This window comes from Monomorium pharaonis, chromosome 6 (assembly GCF_013373865.1).
Source record: "Monomorium pharaonis isolate MP-MQ-018 chromosome 6, ASM1337386v2, whole genome shotgun sequence".
NCBI classification, from domain to species: Eukaryota; Metazoa; Arthropoda; class Insecta; order Hymenoptera; family Formicidae; genus Monomorium; species Monomorium pharaonis.
The window spans coordinates 16,783,810-16,802,370 of NC_050472.1; the positions used below are offsets into that span (position 1 = coordinate 16,783,810).

General features: G+C 34.7%; 1 protein-coding gene across 8 annotated transcripts in view; it reads left to right on the forward strand.

The window, feature by feature from the left end:
* The window catches only part of LOC105839170 (probable ATP-dependent RNA helicase DDX56), an 82,712-nt gene that overhangs the window by 61,657 nt on the left and 2,494 nt on the right, over window positions 1–18,561 (forward strand). For 7 of the 8 annotated variants that reach the window (XM_036288893.1, XM_036288894.1, XM_036288895.1 and 4 more), the window contains one exon: window positions 13,797–14,101. In XM_036288893.1, the coding sequence (XP_036144786.1) occupies window positions 13,797–14,101 (305 nt within the window). Of the gene's footprint in view, window positions 1–13,796; window positions 14,102–14,207; window positions 14,263–18,561 lie in introns of all 8 variants that reach the window. The other variant, XR_004963867.1, reaches the window with a different exon arrangement.

The window sequence follows — 18,561 nt, forward strand, 5'->3', positions numbered from 1 at the left end:
TAAGCATTACTTGAGACTAACTTGAAATAAGATCCGACTATGAATACCGGCTTTTAGATGTATCAACAGTCATAATTGATGAATATCTAGATGCGATCCGCTTGACTGTGCGCAAAAGAACAGTGCGCAAAATAACTGTGTGCAAACGAACTGTGCACAAAAGAACTGTGCGCACATGCACCTTGTTCAATGTAATAAATGTTTAGTTAACAAAGTTAATAACAAATTTTACATGAATGTGTGCATGTAAAATTTAAATTTTTCACATTAAAAATTTTACAAAAATGTGTTGTGTCTAAAAGCATATGTGCGCAAATACAACGTGTCTAATCAAACGGCGTGCAACTTTATGTGTCCAATAGCACGGTGTGTAATTGCAACGTGTCCAATTGTACTGTGCGCAAATGAAGGCTTCTTGTTCTTTTATGTAGGTGGAGCTTAAAGCTTATCTTCCAGATTTTTACTATTTTCGGTCGTAATCACATTACTTTATATTTGTGTATAAACTCGGCGCCTAATATTCCGTATTTTACAGGCGTATTATCTTGTATTACATATACCGAGTCTAATATTTTTGCCTTGGTTTGGAATATGTATACGAGTTTTTTGTATGCTCCTAATCGAGTGGTTGGTAAAGCCGGTGAGTTTGATTTTTTTCTTTACGAATAATAGCGTCATTCTTTAGTGTTTTTAGTTTTATGAACGAATTGTTTGCGCCAGTATTGAATAGAAATTTGATTCTTCCTCGTTCGGTCTCTCATACTGGCAATAGTCCAGTCAAATTGTGCTTTTTGTCTGCAAAAGGTCGCGATTTTTGGATATGTTTTAAGGTTCGGTGTCCTAATGAAAACCTCAAGTTTTCGAACTCGGTGGGCCATGGGAACCGCCGCAAAAATAGTTATATTCAATCTTATAGAAGAGAACATTTCCTACAACTTTTGTCTGAAACATTTTTTTGTATCTAATAGATAACAAGTTGCAGCGGCGTAAAGTTGAACAGTTTAGTGAAAATTTAAAGAAAGCTAAATTTTCAGTAGACTTTCCATTAATGACTATTAATTACATTAAAACTGTATCATACGTAAAAATGATTAAATATTAATGACAGTCATTGATTAACTCCTTCAGTGTTACTGACGCTATGTGGCGTGAAAAAAAGTGTGGCCCACAGTGTCACTGAAGCCATATGGTGCACCTTTGAAACCAATTATTTATCTTTAACCAAATTTAGTAAAACTTGGTTTTTTGGGTCGCTGAATCCGAATCAATGTGTTTTTACTTGTTTTCACACCATAATATGGCAAATCAAAAATAACATCCAGTTTTAAAAATTATGACGGCTAACATTAAAGGAATTAATTATTGATCAATTGCTGTACAATTGATCAATAATTAATTCCTTTAGTGTCAGCCGTCATAATTTTTAAAACTGGATGCTATTTTTGATTTGCCATGTTGTGATGTAAAAACAAGTAAAAACACATTGATAGTCATTACGTAATTAATGGTCATTAATGGGAATCTACTGAAAATGTAGCTTTCTTTAAATTTTCACTCAACTGTTTCACTTTACGCCGCTGCAGCTCGTTATCTATTAGTTACAAAAAATGTTTTAGACAAAAGTTGTAGGAAATGTTCTTCTCTATAAGATTGAATATAACTATTTTTGTCGTAGGATCTACTGGTGAGGACATATTGCGAAAAAACGTTTTTTTTTCGTCATTTCTCCAAGATGGCTGCGGTTCCCATGGCCCACCGAGTTCGAAAACTTGAAGTTTTCATTAGGACACCGAACCTTAAAACATATCAAAAAATTGCGACTACCCGACCTTTGGCAGACAAAACCTTTTTTTTTTGTCTAATTTGACTGGACTACAGTGCTAGCATGTCTAAGTCGGTGTCACTGTCCATTGTACGCTTTACGTGCGTGATCTGATAAACGGCCATGTGCGCCGAACTCGAGTCGTCGCTCGAGCTTTTGTCGCTGTTGCTACTCACTGATTCCGAGCATTTTATTTTAATTTTTTTATTTTTATGTTTGCTATTTTTAGTTTCCGTTTTTTTACTGTTTTTGGCTCTTGCTTCAGGCCATCTTTTTTCTTAGAGTGCTTGTGTAATATCCAGCATTTGTTCCGGGCGTGTCCGGATATTTTACAGTAATCGCAGTATACGTTCAATGTATTTACGCGAGATTGTCCTTCCGGTTTGGGTATTTCAAACCGATTGTCAACTGTTGCGACATTTTTGTCCATTGTAGCCGGTTTTCCTAAATTTTTCGCATTGTCGGGAGTCGAGTTTTGATTATTTTGCTGAGAATCAGTCTTTTCTGTGCCCGTTAGCTTGCACATTAAGTTTCTTGACCTTTTCTTGTGCGATTGCTCCTGCGATGGCTTCTTGTAATGTTTTTATACTGTTGAGTTCGAACTAATAGCTTTATTTTTTTATGTAAACTTATTTTATAATTGTAGAGAGCTTGCTCTTTGATAGTCCGCAGTATCACTCTCTGTTGCTCCGTCGTATGGTGTTTCCTTTCTTCCATGGACTCGTATAGCTCTATGGCGAGGTTATCTACTTTCCGTTCGAATTTCTGCGCAGTTTTGTTTTTCTTCTGTTTGCGAGAATTGAACTCAAGCTGCAGGTAGGCAGTGCTGCGTTTGCCTAAATATTCCTCCTTCACTTCCCTTTTTAACTGGTCGAAATTCTCTATATTGCAGGTGTGGAAATCTATTATCGCTTTTCCCTTGAATTTTGTGTATAATATCGCGTCAAGTAATGTGTATTTTTCTGACGCACTGTGGGGTTTTTTTCCCGAAAACGTGGATAAAAGTCAAAATATAAATTTTGAATAACTTGAATTTTGACTTTTGGTCTAAATAAAGATATAAATTCTGCGTGAAATTGGCCATTATTTTCCGTAACTTTCTTAGAACTTTAGTTCAAAGTTGCGCTTCACAGACATATCACATATCGAACAAAATTTCATCGCGAAATATCGCAGTATTGTAAAGTGTATAACTTTTTTGTTACCACTGATAACAAAACTCGGCAAAACATATTTTTCTTCTGGAGGTATGTATAATATTTTACTATAAATAACATTTTATAATTTTTATTAGTGTCTTAGAGCGCGTATTTGTAGTAACGGGAAAATATTTCAAAATTTTGGAAGAAAAATTTCTTTAACTGACTTAAAAGTTACATTATCCACGACGTTCCGCTTAATCTTGCAAACCGAATTTTTGTTTAAACTGTTATGTGTCAAATTATAAAAGAATTATTTTATTGTTAACCCATTGTTTTAATCTACTTTATATCTATTATTATGTTTTAATCTCATGTTACTTATTTTTTCCGTTTGCTGAGGAAAACTATGCAAGTCGAAACGTTCGATTCTAAAATGTTTGTAATTAATAAATGATAATTTATATTGTATCACCCTATTTCTTTCGTTTATTGGCTTAATCGTTTCGTTATGCTTGTGCTTTTTATAAATACGAGCTTTCTAAATTTTATTTATTTTATTATATATTATTATATGTATTATTATATATTATTTTATTATATATTAATATAACGTTATTAATAGGATTGTTATGCCTATATTTATTTCTCAAATATATAATGTTCTATTATCAATAAAATTTATTTGTAATTTACATCTTACATTTCAACATTTTACAAAGTTAAATTAATTTTTTATTTCATTTTTATTATATTGCATTGGCCATTTTGTTTATTGAAATTTACACATCAGATTCGTAATCAATGACCCCAAAGAACGTGAATATACCAATTTTTAAGCAAACCGAAGTACATTTTATAGTTTGGCCACGTTTTCGGGAAAAAAAATCCACTGTATTGAGGTCGCCATGTTGAAGTCGCCATTTTGTTTTTGAAAATTAGACACCGGATTTATATTCAGCAACTTACAGAAATTAATTTGTAACTAGATTGGATGAATTTTTAATGATTTGCTCTGCCATATTGAGGCCACCGTTTTGGTTTTTTTTAATTACACACCGGATTCGTAATCAGTAACCCCGAAAGTATAAACCTATCGATTTTTATGCAATTTTGATAATTCCCTGACTTATGGCCACGTTTTCGGGATAAACTCCCATGTGTGACGGGTGAATGTTCTTCGTAGCATAGGAGTTTGCATTTAAAAACTTACGTGATTTCTCGAAGTTTCGTTAATCTTGAGAATCATTTTTTTTTTTAAACTTAGGTACTGCGTGTTGGATTCTCGCTAGTGCCGTAAGTCTCTGGGCGATTGCCTATACGAAAGATCTAACGTGTGGCGTCGCGTATTTCTGGCCGTTTCTCTCGATGGAGGGTTTACTTCGTGCCGGTTTTCGAATTGGTAACAAAGTTTGCGAATTTCAAATAGTAGATCATGGAGCATCATGTTCTCCATGGGGTGTATCGGTCGCCTATTTATTTGTGGCGTTACACATGTATTTCCACTTTGTTCGTTTGAATTATGAAGCTCTTGTCCTTCTTCTTTGGGTTCTTCCCGAAGTACGCGGGGGACACATGTGGAGAAGAGTGTGTCACTACGTCTGTCCGTATTGGTGAACGTGCCTTCATATTGTCAGTCGTGACGTTGTTTAGTAAACTGAAGTCAGGTCCCTGTATCGGAAACGCGCGTTCGTTTGGAGAGTTCGCTCGGCTATCCAAAATTTGTATTGCGTTATCAAATATCTCTGTTAACGCGTCTGGAATTATGTTAAGCCCGGTATCGATGCCAGTTTGCTTGGCTTTATGTTTAATTATTATATGCGTATGCTGAGTTTGTTGTATGCTGAGCACCTTGAAATAAAGGATGAATTTCTCGAATTTTCATTTCAAAATGAATAAATAAGTTGAAAATCGGTTTTATATATATGATAGTGCATCTCTTAAAGTGTAAAAATTTTTTATTTATGTTCGTGAAACAAAATGGTGGTACATCAGCACTCGCGCGTAACTTTAATTTTTTTGTAGTACTTCCATGACTGCCATTTTTTGCTTTAGATTTGCATTTAAGACAAAAAAAATGTTAAAACACATGATAATAGCTAGTGAACGATTTTTTGAAAAAATATTGATTTTTGTAAAAATAGCAGTGACAAAACATTTTTTTTCACAAAAAATTGACCTAAAACGTTCATAAAATTGATAAATTTTAATTTATTGAAAAAATTCTATGTAGTTTACTAAATAACATCATTTTTAAGCTTGAGTTAAAATTTTAAATAAATCGGATAAAAATTGTGCGAGCTAGGAGTACGGCCAGAAAAATGTAGTTTTGAGAAAAACACGTTTAAAGTTTTAGGTATTAGAATTTTGATGAAATTTTAGATTTTCTTTCAATCTGCAATCTGCACCATACAATTGGCCTTCCAGATTGAGATTCTCTTGCTCTTCATTTTTCCTTGTCGATGTTGGGTTTCTCCTGCCTTTTTTAGCCTCCTCAGTCAAGAAGCGCTTTGATTTGATGGCGTGTGGTATCGGTTTTTAAGCAGAAGTTGTAGCAATTTTGATCAATTATAATGCCCAACTGCTTCATAGCGGGAGTATCCCGTTTGGATACGTAACAATTGGACACGGCTTGATTGGACCCGCACGATTAGACACGCACGATTGGACGCCGTACGATTGGACACACACATACACACACACATTTACATGTGTTTGCAAATTTCTAATACAATTTACATGGCTTGGTGACTTGGACGGAGTAGGTGCGGGAGGAAGACTGAAAGTCCCTCTTGCACCTCCCTGTGCGCGCGCGTGGCGAAGCGTTCTCTGCACCACATGGGTTTGCGACTTTCCACGCAAAACGAGATGCTCGTAAAAATGGTATATAGAGGTTTGAAATTCACATTTTTTTTCTGGCAGAGTGATGCTTTTTTCTGCCAGATGTTTCTAAGGTTAGATAATCTGTCATGATATCTTAATGTTTTTTGCTAGAATACTGTGCCCAATAATGCGGTGTCCAATCGTGCGGTCTCTAATCGTGCAATGTCTAATAATGCGGTGTGAAATCATGCGATGTCTAATTGTACGTGTCCAATTGTGCGTGTCTAATCGAGCCGTGTCCAAAAGGAGGTCACTTTTTCATAACTTGCATAATACTAGTAAACCCATCGTTGAAAACTATAACTGCAAGATGTATGGCAGTATTAAGTACAATTTTGTCACTAGCTATACTTTTTGGAGCCGTACTTCAAACAAGTAAACTTTTTATTTGAATCCGTCCAAGCAACTTGTCAGCAACTCATCACTATTCACTTCTTCATAGGGCTTCACAACAAAAAATTTCTTGTGAAGTAGCACGATTATGTTCGTCATATAGAGTTAAAAGTACCTCGACCGTACCAAACTCGAATTTGGTATTATGACTTTATTCAGAAAATTGTTTTTTTGATTATTTAAAAATGTTTTCTCCACATATGATCAATTGGATATCATTCTTGGATAGTTAAAAGATAATTTAAAACCCCCCCAAAAATTTATCAAAAAAAATTTACAAGGTGATATTACCTCTTGAATGACGAAGTATATTAAACCCGGGTTATTATACTTAATAAATGATTAAGTATAATAATCTGTTAAAATAAATTGACACGTATCGGTATTTGACATTTTGACATACAGTAGATCGTTCGTTTTTTTTCTGCGGTGCTTATGTGCACCGCTTTTCTCCCGAGTCCACGAACCAGTTCACTTACTTACAAAACAAATGCTGTTTAAGGGAGGCAAATCATGTAAATCGAAATTTTTTAGCTATTTTTTTCTTGCTTAAATTTATAGGAAATTTTCCGTAGAATATGAAAAAAAATAGTAGAAACCGATTTGAGAGTTCCTTCTATGTTATTTTCGTCGAAAAGTGAACGGTCGAATTGGGCGGAGCACTTATGTAGACGAGTCGGAAACTCAGTCTTTCGATCCCTCTGTAATAAATGTTAACCTGGCTGTGTTAGAATAATGTTCGAAAAACAGGAAGATCTGCTCTATGGCCCTGGAATCGCAGATTAGCAAAAAACTGCGGTAAGTTAAAATAAATTACGATTTTTTAACGATTTTGTTACTCGAACTTTAAACGCGTTTTTCTCCAAACTACTTTTTTAAAATTGGCGTGCAAGATAACTCAAAAACTATTCATCCGATTGAGTTCTCCTTGTGCATACATTTAGATAAATACTTTTCTCATAAATTGAACCTTTATTTGTAATTGTATTGTTTAAATAAATTATTTTTATTGCATAATTAACACGAAAATTTTTCGTAAAAATCAATACTTTTTTTTCTACGTGTCGCTATTTTTACAATTTTGCATTATTTTCTTTAACAATAAGTTCAATCGATAACGCAAACCGTACAAAAAAGAAATCTATTTGGTTTTTTTGTTTCAAATGAATACAAGCAGCGCTACATTGCACGCCGACAAGTGACTTCAACGTCGACGCATTAGATTTACATTATTATTATTTATAAAATACATATTATTTTTCTGTCAAAAAATATTTTTTTAGTAGTTCAATATTACAATAATATACCCTGAAAATTTCAAAAGAATTGGTTGTATAATTTCCTCAAACAAAATTCCAAAAGATTGCTCAATTTTCAGCGCGTTACATGACTTGCCCTCCTTAAGTAAATTCCTCTGTAAAATCGGTAGATTTTGAGTAGCAGCCGGGCAGCGTTGCCCCGTGCAACGTCCGGTGTGAAGGCCGGATGGTATTACACGTGCGAGGTGTCTCTCGACACCTTTATCGTTTGGTACATTTTTGGTGTGAGTGTTTTTCACTCATAATATTCTTCTCCCTTAACGGAAAGAAAACGAGGAGGTTAAATTTTCACATAATGTTTTTGTACAGTATAATGTTTTTTCACTGCTTATTATAATTTTATACGATCACTACTTATTATTTGTTACGCAATTCTTACTAGTCGTATACATACATATTTACGTTTTCTCTCGGGTTAATCCACACTTTTTTTTACCGCTAAATTTTATTAATTTAAACTTTAAAAAATTTAATATATTTAAATTAACAGATTCATTGTTTGTCTCTTCTTTGTTAAGGAACACTTCTATACATTCGCGGTACTCCCTGGCTAGTCGGACGTACATTACAGTCTTGTCACACTTAAAATATTCACTAATGGTTTTCCAGGATTCGTCGGGTAATAGTTGCGCCTGGTAACCATGCGATTATTGGCCTGTTCTTTTTAACTACACTATTACACTGGTGCAATAAGTTAAAGTAAGACAAGTATATTTTTTCTCATTCTAACTTATTGCATCAGTGCAACAGTGCAGCTAGAAAGAACAGACTATATGTGTCTTGCAGTGTGCATCAATATCAGTTTGGTCGATAATATCTTCGGCACAGTCGTAGCCACGAAGATTCAATTTCGACGATGTAGTTCTCTGTCGGTTGTAGGCATAGGTTCCGTAAGAGCCTCTCGTATCTGTTGGGGTATTCAATTGGACGCACCCCATTGATGAGCTTTTTCTCTTCTGCTACTTCGAGAATTTTTATTTTTTTTGTTACTAGTCTGCAATAATTTTTTGGTGTAATTCTATCTGTTTTTTAAGTTGTTTTCTTTATTTTTCTGTGGTCTTTACAATGTAAAGTGATTATTTATTTTATCGGTGATTATAGCTTTATGCGATTATAGCCACGAATGTGAATTACTTAACGCTATCCAAATACTGTGATTTGACGTATTATATTTTATATTACAATTTTTATAGTGTTTTTTGATTTCTAAATACATCTTGAATTTGCAAATAGAATCTGAATTTATGCGATATACAGGATGATTCTGTATTGTTGTACCCTGTATTTGCTGGAGTACTGTAGGATTGCTGCCAATGATTCGGCGAAAGGATGGAGTCACTCACACCGTGTATTTGTAATAGTTTTTTTCCGTTTACAGTGAATACGATATTCGGTTAGATCGCGACTCCGTAAGGCAGAGTGTCACGTCTAGAGATTTACAATCCACGACCTCGCAAAGCAGTGTCGTGTTTTGAACTTGAATTGATCCGTCTCTCGCTTTTTTTGGTGCCTTATGTACTCAATAATTTTGATAATTTTGTTGTAGAAGAAGGAGATTACGCTAACGCGTAAATCGGTCAGTTGTTCAATCTTTTGCTTAGACAGCAAGTGCTGCCTAAGGCCATTGCGTTAATTTTTGGGCGGATTGCGTGGTGCAATACGCCCGATGCAGCTGACCAACTTACGTCAGCGTGTTACGGGCACCTTTTATTGTTGTGAGTGACACTTTTTATCGTGTCACTCACAACTCTTTTCCCTTCTGATAAAAAGAAAGCGCAAGGACTGAGCTTTTGCTTTGCTTATAGTTATATCGCGTCATCGTATATCGAATTATTTACAAATATAAGCTTTCTGCGCTTATAGAATATGATTATATTAATGATGATTATTACGATAATCAGTGTTGCTGATCCTGTCGAGTATGCCACTGTTTCTAGTAGATTATTGTCCATGTAAGGCGTTATATCGTTCACGCTGTGATTTAACATTATTAGTTCTTTGGTGTCCTTTATCACCTTTCGTAATTGTACTACCGGCACGGTGTTTATTTTACTTCTTTTTTCTTTGCGAGAGGTTGTAGCTCAGCATGTGTGCAGTGATATGTTGCGCTATGGCTTGTTTTGTGATCTGTAGCGTAACAAATTTTGTGGTTAAAACGCATCCAGCGTCCAACGTTAATTTCCCGGATTAATTTAGAGTGATTTTCCTCTCTTCTCGATTGGTGCAAGTTATAGTTACGTTTTGTTCCTTGGCAGTAAAAAATAATCTGGCTCTGCTAGTGTTATTCAGATTATTTTGTTTGTCGAGAGGTGTCGGATTTCGCATATTTCATCGTATATTACGTACGTCTGCACCTAGCAAGATGCGTTTTCTGGCACGTGATATATGGGGTAACCTTGGTTGCACGTGTAGATATCACGTTCTTGTACACGGGTGCTTAGCTCGCGTTCGTTCAACACGAGGTAGTGGTGATTTTCTTTATCGATACCCAGTGTCGGATATGCAATTTTTGCTGTTGTGAACACATTGTCATGATCGTGTATAGGCAGCGGTATCACGTTAATAATTTTGTACATTGGCTGAGTAATCATTGGAAATTTCAGGATTGTATACACAAAGGGGGGCTGTCAAGGTATGCGTTTGTTTTCACGTATTTCGCCAGGAAGGTTCGCCAATTTCCGAGCTCTATTTTGAAAGAAAAATGTTTTTTTTTGCCATCTGTAGGGTAGCTTCGGGTAGCACCTCATTTTGAGTATTGTGCGACGCTACTATTAGATATGGGAGATACACAGTTAAGTAGGCTCCAAAAAGCGCAAAATAGAGCTATGAGAGTCATATTGCAATGTGACAGACGTACCAAAGTTAAATGTATGCACCAAGCGTTGCAATTTATGACCATAAGACAAAGGCTGTATTACAACACGTGCATATTTATTTTTAAAATTTTAAATAATATGATGCCGGAGCAATTTAGTAATAGACTTAGAAGGAAGAACGCGAAACTAGGCAGACAGGGGATATTGTTATTGAATTTCGAAAAACAAGAAGCGCGCAATAAAGTTTATTTTATGAGGGTGTGTTAATGTATAACGCATTACCACCCGAAGTTAAACATTGTAATCGTTTAGAAATGTTTAAACGAATGCTAAAAGAGTTTGTTTTTAATGATGTAGCATAAAATTGTATATATATGTATTGAAAATAGCTGAGAAAGCTAATAAAAGATCAATCAATCAATCAATCAATCCCTCCCTCCTTCCGCCCCCCTCTCTCTTTCTATCTCCCCCCTCCCCTCCCCCTCCCTCCCTCCTTCTCTCTCTTCCTTCCTTCCTTCCTTCCTCTCTCTCACCCTTAAACCTTTCAATATGAATTGCCCTGCCAATTCTCTACATGATAGTTCACTCAATTTAAAAGGGGATGAACCGCAGTGAATTCTTATCAACAGCAACATACACTGGCACACTGTAAATTTCGAACTTTGATATTTTACTTGTCCACTCTTTCCTTTTTCTATTCTTTTTTTTATTTAAATCAATAACTAAAAATAAAACATAACACAAAGTATTACTCTTATCTCAGAATACTTATTCCATACAAAAAATAAAAATTTTGTGCAACTTATCTGATTATGTTTTACTATTTTACTAAATTCTTCAAATTAGGCACAGCCGTATTCTCTTCGACGATGTAATCCACGGTCTAATATGCAAATTATGCATGAAATAAAAACTAACTCGCCACTAATTTCGCGCACGTCAAAACGTTACTAATAAACATCACTAATCTCAAACTGTTGTCACATCATAGAAATGCATCGCGGTTAATTACTTCAACACGCAGACGGCGCGGACGCGACCGCCAATCATGACACGTAACTTCTCGTGTCCGTGTCAACTTGTAAATGCGTAAACGTATAATAAACACGCGTAGTTAATTAACATCACATCACGTAAACACATGTACACGTAAAAGTGCCTTGCTTTGTGTGGGTAATTAATTGGACGCGTTTAGCAGATCAGATGGAGCAGATCAGTGACCGCTGTGATTTTTTAGTATGATTGGTTTCTGTTTCTAAATCAAACGATGAACTAAAGGCAAGAACTAATCATATTAGAGAATTACTGAGCACTCGTTGATCCGCTCTGTTGAACACACCCAAGTGATGAACCACGAACAATATGTGAGTGTCAATCAACTCGTGATATGCCATCTATCGCGCGGAAAGCAACAGTACAAATTCTTACCACTTGGCCGGGCGACGACGACGACGACGACGACAATAATAATGACGACGACGTTTCTTAATCAGATTTATTCTTGAGCGAAAAACTTTAATTGCGATATCTCCGCTCGTAAGTCACGTAGCGGAAAAATAAAAATACTTTTATTATATAAATTGGATGCAAGCTATCCATTAAGCCTATTGAGAAATCCATCGATTCAGTCGTTATTGAGAATCCGATAACTACGGATTTTTGCAAACGACGTTTCGCGTAAAAGAGGCCTCGCTGCGCGTACACTTGGCGTGAGGCTCTATCGTGCCTCTTGATACATGTTGTAGTAAGTTAATAGTCTTAGTTTTGTAGATTAAATAAAATGCCTAACTCTACAAAATATGTGATATCTGAATAGAATTATTTTAAAAAAAAGGTAAAAATGTGTGCGCCAATTGTGTGCGCGCGCGCGTGCGTGCGTGCGTGTGCGTGTGTTTTTAAGAAAAATGCTTTCAGGTTTCATAAATCCAAGTAATATTTTTTATTTTACACTTACTACTCTTATTTTTTTACATAATACAAAATAAATGTAAATGTGTGAAATCACTGGAAATTGTCTTTCAAAATAAATTTTAAAGTTAAGAATCCATATGGAATCTATACAAAACCATCTAAAATCTATAGGAATCCACATATATGTGGATAATCATTTGTATTTTCATCTGATTTTTTCAATGGGGATTGCTTTGGAACTACGACTTTGTTGTTGAAAAGAAGACAATTTTGAACCACAGATAAAGAATTTCTACAACGCTGATAAGGTTGCAAATCCAAATCAATATTCTGTGGTCAAGAATTTGAAGTAAAGCTAATTACTTTTTGTAAAATATCATCTTCTTTGTTGCATCTTTGATTTGCTGAAAAGTTATTGGAAAAGATTGAAGAAATTTGTTTAAAACTGAAAACAAATCTATTTCCAGATTAGTGGTTTCCTGATTTTAGATAAATTTTAAAGTTGATGATATTTGTGTGATATTAACTATTTTATTCACAAATGAACAATTCTGTTTCCAGATTTGTAATCAAAGACTCCAAAAAACTCACATATAGTGATTTTGTGTAAATTTAATTGACGTTAAACATTTTTAACTGCCATATTGGATCCGCCATCTTGAATTTGACATGTCTGATAACAGAATCGCAATCAGCGACCCAAAAAACTTCTAAAAACCAATTTGGATGATGAAGCGATTGAAAGAAATATGTACATATAGAGAGAAATCGAAGATTTTATATATTTTTCTTCTTCTAACCGCTATATTGGATGTCGCCATCTTGAGTAGAAATGTACTCTCACGTACATTTGAAAGTTCATGGACGCAAGATTTTCACTTTTCAGAGATATTTCTCTCCGTTTTCTATGTGTAAATATTGATTGAAGAAAATTTCAGTGAAAAAATTGGCTTTTTTGCAAATTGTTGTAACTTGAGAAGGCAGACTCGAAGTCGGGAGGAGGAAAAATAATTACACAGAGAAATTAAATGCTATTGCTTACACTTATATTTCTTTTAGTACAGTCTCTCATAGACACGCTGCTGCTCAGACGCAGATGAACGAATGCGAGATAGGTCGCACTGCGGTGCGAAGACTCTAGCGATCTCTCTACGAATGTCTTTTTATCTACTGTAGTTATAATATAAATAAATTAACATAAATTCTCTAGATCGCATTTTTGAGAATTTTTGACGACGGACATTGAAAGTTTAGAAAGTTTTACATAAGAAAAAGTTTATTTGAACTTTTTTGAGGATTAAATTTATAGTATAAAATACCACTGAAAATGTCACAGAAAACTGTCCGCTTGAGACTTAATGGGTTAAGAGAAAGAATTTTAATTTTTATTATAATCAAGAATTAAATTTTTAATCATAATTACCAAACAATAAATTGATTAAATTTTGGCCAACATTAAATAAAGCGACGTTATTTATATTGTTTTGTTCACACATTTGTTTATTTTTTACAGCCGCATGTGGTAAAAATGAAAAAAAGCAAACGCAAGCAAGACAAAGAATCGGGTGTAGCGCGTGGCATCGATTTCCAATTCGTATCCAACGTAATCAACTTTGATTTTCCATTAAATTTAAACTCTTACGTACACAGAGTGGGGCGCACTGCTCGCGGAAAGAACCAGGGAACAGCTCTTAGTTTTGTAGCTATCAGGGAAAGACCATTGATGGAAGAAGTGGAACAAAAATTGACACATACTTATAATTGTGAAAATCTGTTTAAAACTTACCAATTTAAATTGGAGGAAGTGGAAGGATTTCGGTATGTATGATCCGTTTTTATGATTTTATTGTCATAATATATAATTAACCCTTTGTCTGTAAACGCGGGTTGTTTTTGTCCGACCAAAAATTTCTTTTTCTACTAGCTAGAAATGGGAGAGGAGAGCGGATTTTGATCGTGCCCCAAATATTTACACTAAGGTAAGGAACGAATTCTCCAAGAGCCGCTGTCGCAGTTTTACAATAGCCGTTATAGCAAGCAAGTAAAATTTTATTTTGACGAAACCGACCCCCGTTTACAGACAACGTTGATTGAAACGGTAGATAACAAACTCTTTTTTTTATTATTTTTTAAGTTTTTGAAAGCTTTTAGCATTTTGTAATTATTTATGAATTTTCGTAATAAAATTTTTATAAAAAGATCTTTTTTTTGTAGCGCTTGTGTTGTATAATTATTATTATATACTCCTTTGATATTTATTTTTCATGATTGCAAAATGATCAATATTATTTTTGTACTTCTACAGCCAATAAAATTAATTGAAAAGTTTATGCTTCTTACGATTTAAAAAATCACATTTTTACGACTTCAAAAAAAAGCTATTTTTAGGTCGAAAAATTAAGTTTTTTTTCTCCACTCGGCATTTTTTTTTTTAAGCATAATTCTTTAGCTTTTATTTCCATTTTGGATTTTTCAAATCGAGTAATTTGTTGAAAAGTTGTGATTTTTTGAATATAACATTACATTTTACATATTTTACTTTGTTTATTTAAACACACTATTTAAACAATTTAATAATTTATAAATATTACAATTGATACGTAAACTAAAATATGGTGAATTATTTGAATTTTCTTATATTTTTTTAAACGTTCCATCATAATTTTTAAAGCATTAGCCGAAAATGACCTTTGCTTACAGAGAAAAGGTACGGAAAAAAACGTTTACGGACGAAGGATTAAGGATTTATCGCAGTCCTTGCAAAATAAATTAAAATTGAAAATGTGTTTACAATATTTAAATTTTAACTCTTATAGGGACATTGGCCAATACAGCGTCACTGGCTACTTACATCGTCACATTTTATTACTGTTTTTACAACTTGGCCATGATAATCGTATCTTTTTATTTTTTTAATTGCTGAATATTATTTTGTAGGTTTTATTAACATTTTTATACTTTACAATTACACAGGCCTATAAAAAAAAGTATGGTGTGCTGGGGTGGAGACCATACTATTCTTATGTATTTTGACCTGCTGAACACGAATCTGACATAAAAAATGGGGGTCGCCCAACATATAGGTGAGAAGCATACGTTTGTCTTCAAATGACCCATGTAACGGATTTCTATGTCGTTTCTTTCCTTTCGACTGAGTTTCTCTCTTCAACATCCAGCAGTAATCTGCCATCATATTAACATCCTATCTTCTTTGATAACGACGTTCAAATTCAATTCTTTTATATTAGAATACTATTTTTATATTAGAATACTACTTTTATATTAGAAACCCGCTGCCACGGAAGTTGTTGGCCACGATGAAAACTACCTTGAAAAGGGATGTGTAGAATGATTCATTCGACGACATGTTGACATTGTTCTCGTCAAAATTGGAAAGCTATTATATACTTAGGCCTCGGGAGGTATGAGGGTTATTACCCCTAGGACGGCGGACTCACCTACGATTGGGACATGATTCCTAGCCTGCGGATTCGATAAACTTTCGTGGATTGTCTAATATTAAAAATTGTGTGGGTACCTCCAGTGCTCGTGATAATCACGTCCCATCTCTCTTGATACCGACGTTTAAATTTTTTTATATCAGAAAACTGCTGCCACGGAGGTTGCTGGCCACGATGACAACTGCCCTGAAAAGGGATGTGTAAGATGATTCGTCCGGTCCAGTCCTTCGTGGTAACGAAGCCAGCGAAGGCGCGCTGTCTTGCAGGGGAGGGCTAGTATGTGAGGATGATGCCGTAGTGTGTCCGACGACGAGTTGACATTATCCTCGTCAAAGTCGGAAAGCCCTTATACTTAGGCCTGGGGAGGTATGAGGGTTATCCCCCTCAGGACGGCGGATTCACCTACGATCGGGACAGGATTCCTAGCGTGCAGGTTTAATAAACTTTTATGGACTATAATTTCTCTAATTTAAAAAACTGTGCGGGCACCTCCAGTGCTCGTGATAATCACGAATATTCCGGAGATCCAAATAGCTACTGTTATATTTGTGCGGAATACAGAGGAAAAAAAACAACAAGAATATAACGGATCGGATAAAAACTTTATACGAAAAATGCTTCAACATGAAAGTTTCACAACAAGATACCAATTGGGTTTCTCATGTAATCTGTGGGCCTTGTTATAACATGATGACACGTTTCGAAAGACAACAAGACAGAAGTAGACTCAAGTTTATAACACCGGCGATATGGGAAAAACCATCTGATAAAAGCGAGTGCTATTTTTGCTTGACAAATATAAGTGCTATAAAAAGATTAGTCAAAAGCAAAATTGTGTATATACCACAATAAAAAACCACTTAGATAATAACTACTCTGGCAATACTTTATTAATTAGATCACAATGTTTTGGCCAGACAATTTCTGGCCCTTTTCAAGTGAAACTGAAATTACATAGATACGCAAATTATATTACATATACCACATCTCAACATCACATTCTAAAATCCGTAAATTGAATAAAATAATTGTACCTCGTATAATTGCAGTAAGTTACATTAAATATCCTAGTACGCAAATGACAACTCTTTGATATTAGAGAGACGTGTTAGAAAACACTATCCTTCGCAACGTTTGTCAGTCAAATGAAGACATCGTTGGAAATGTGCAAGTCACGTTTAAAAACATAAAATATTATTGGTTTAAAAATTGTTCCTAGTCTAAAGTAACTAAACTATACATATAATTCTGTCATACACTGTGTTAAGATTGTCAGTATCTTTGTGTAGATTAATATTATTGTTGAATTTTTTAATGAAAAACATTTCTGTGAAAATTGTGTATGCTTCTGTTTCAAGCGTTCAGCTACTACAGACAAAGTTTATAAAAGGTTTTGAAGATAGTGAGTCACGAGACAGCTTTACGAAAAAATTGGATGCTATGCAAGTTCTAGGAGATTCAGAAAAAGAACATGGATCAGATGAAAGAGTTGAAAGTGAATCTGATGAGACTAAAGAGGAACTGTCTTCGAGCAGTGAAGAGGAATATGTTCCTTTTGTAGGCAAAAAGAGAACCCCGCAAACGTTCACTGAAGAAGAACTCAATGATTTATTTAGAAAAGTTAAACTATCGAAAGATGCGGCTGAATTAATGGCCTCAGAACTGAAAAAGAAAAATATGTTGTCAAAGAACACCAAAGCTTCATTTTATCGAGACTGAGAAAAAGAGTTCCGTAAATATTTCACACAAGACTCGAATTTAGTTTATTGTACGAATGTCAAAGGACTTATTGATCAATTAAAACCAAATATATACAAATCTGAAGAGTGGAGGTTATTTATTAATTCATCCAAGCGAAGCCTAAAAGTTCTTATTCACAATACAAACAAGTATGCATCTTTACCCTTAGCTCATTCAACTGTGCTTAAAGAAGAGTACTGTAATATCGAAATGGTCTTGAATAAAATCAAATATAGAGAACATAAATGGCAAATCTGCGGAGATTTAAAAATTTTGTCTATGATACTAGGACAACAATCTGGCTTTACTGAGTACCCATGTTATCTGTGTATGTTTGATAGTAGAGATAGAGAGAGTCACTACAAAAGAAAAGTGTGGCCATCAAGACCTGGTTCACAGAACATTGTAAATCAACCACTCGTCGAGCCTTCCAAAATTCTTCCTCCTTTGCATATCAAACTTGGTTTGATAAAACAATTCGTTAAAGCTCTAAACAAAGAAGGTCGATGCTTTGCATATTTGGGACAAGTATTTAGTAATGTATCTGATGCTAAATTGAAGGAAGGTATCTTCGATGGACCTTAAATTTGCAAATTGTTTAGAGATGAAGTATTTGTTACTACTATGGATACAGAAAAGGCAGCCTGGCTGAGCTTTAAAGAAGTGGCAACAAAATTTTTGGGCAATACTAAAGATCAAGATTACAGAGGCATTGTAGAAAATATGATAAAGAACTACCAAAACTTAGGTTGTTTAATGAATTTGAAGCTGCAGTTTCTTGATTCACATCTTGATGAATTTCCAGAAAATCTGGGAGATTTTAGTGAGGAGCATGGTGAAAGATTTCACCAGGGTATAAAAGAATTTGAACGTCGGTATCAAGGAAGATGGGATGTTAATATGATGGCAGACTACTGCTGGATGTTGAAGAGAAAAACTCAATCGAAAGGAAAGAAACGACATAGAAATTCGTTACACATGTCATTTTGAAGACAAACGTATGCGAAAGCGCAAACCAATATAAGCCCTCTATTGTAAAAATCGAAAAAACCATTTTTTTAGACTTTAGGTTAGCGT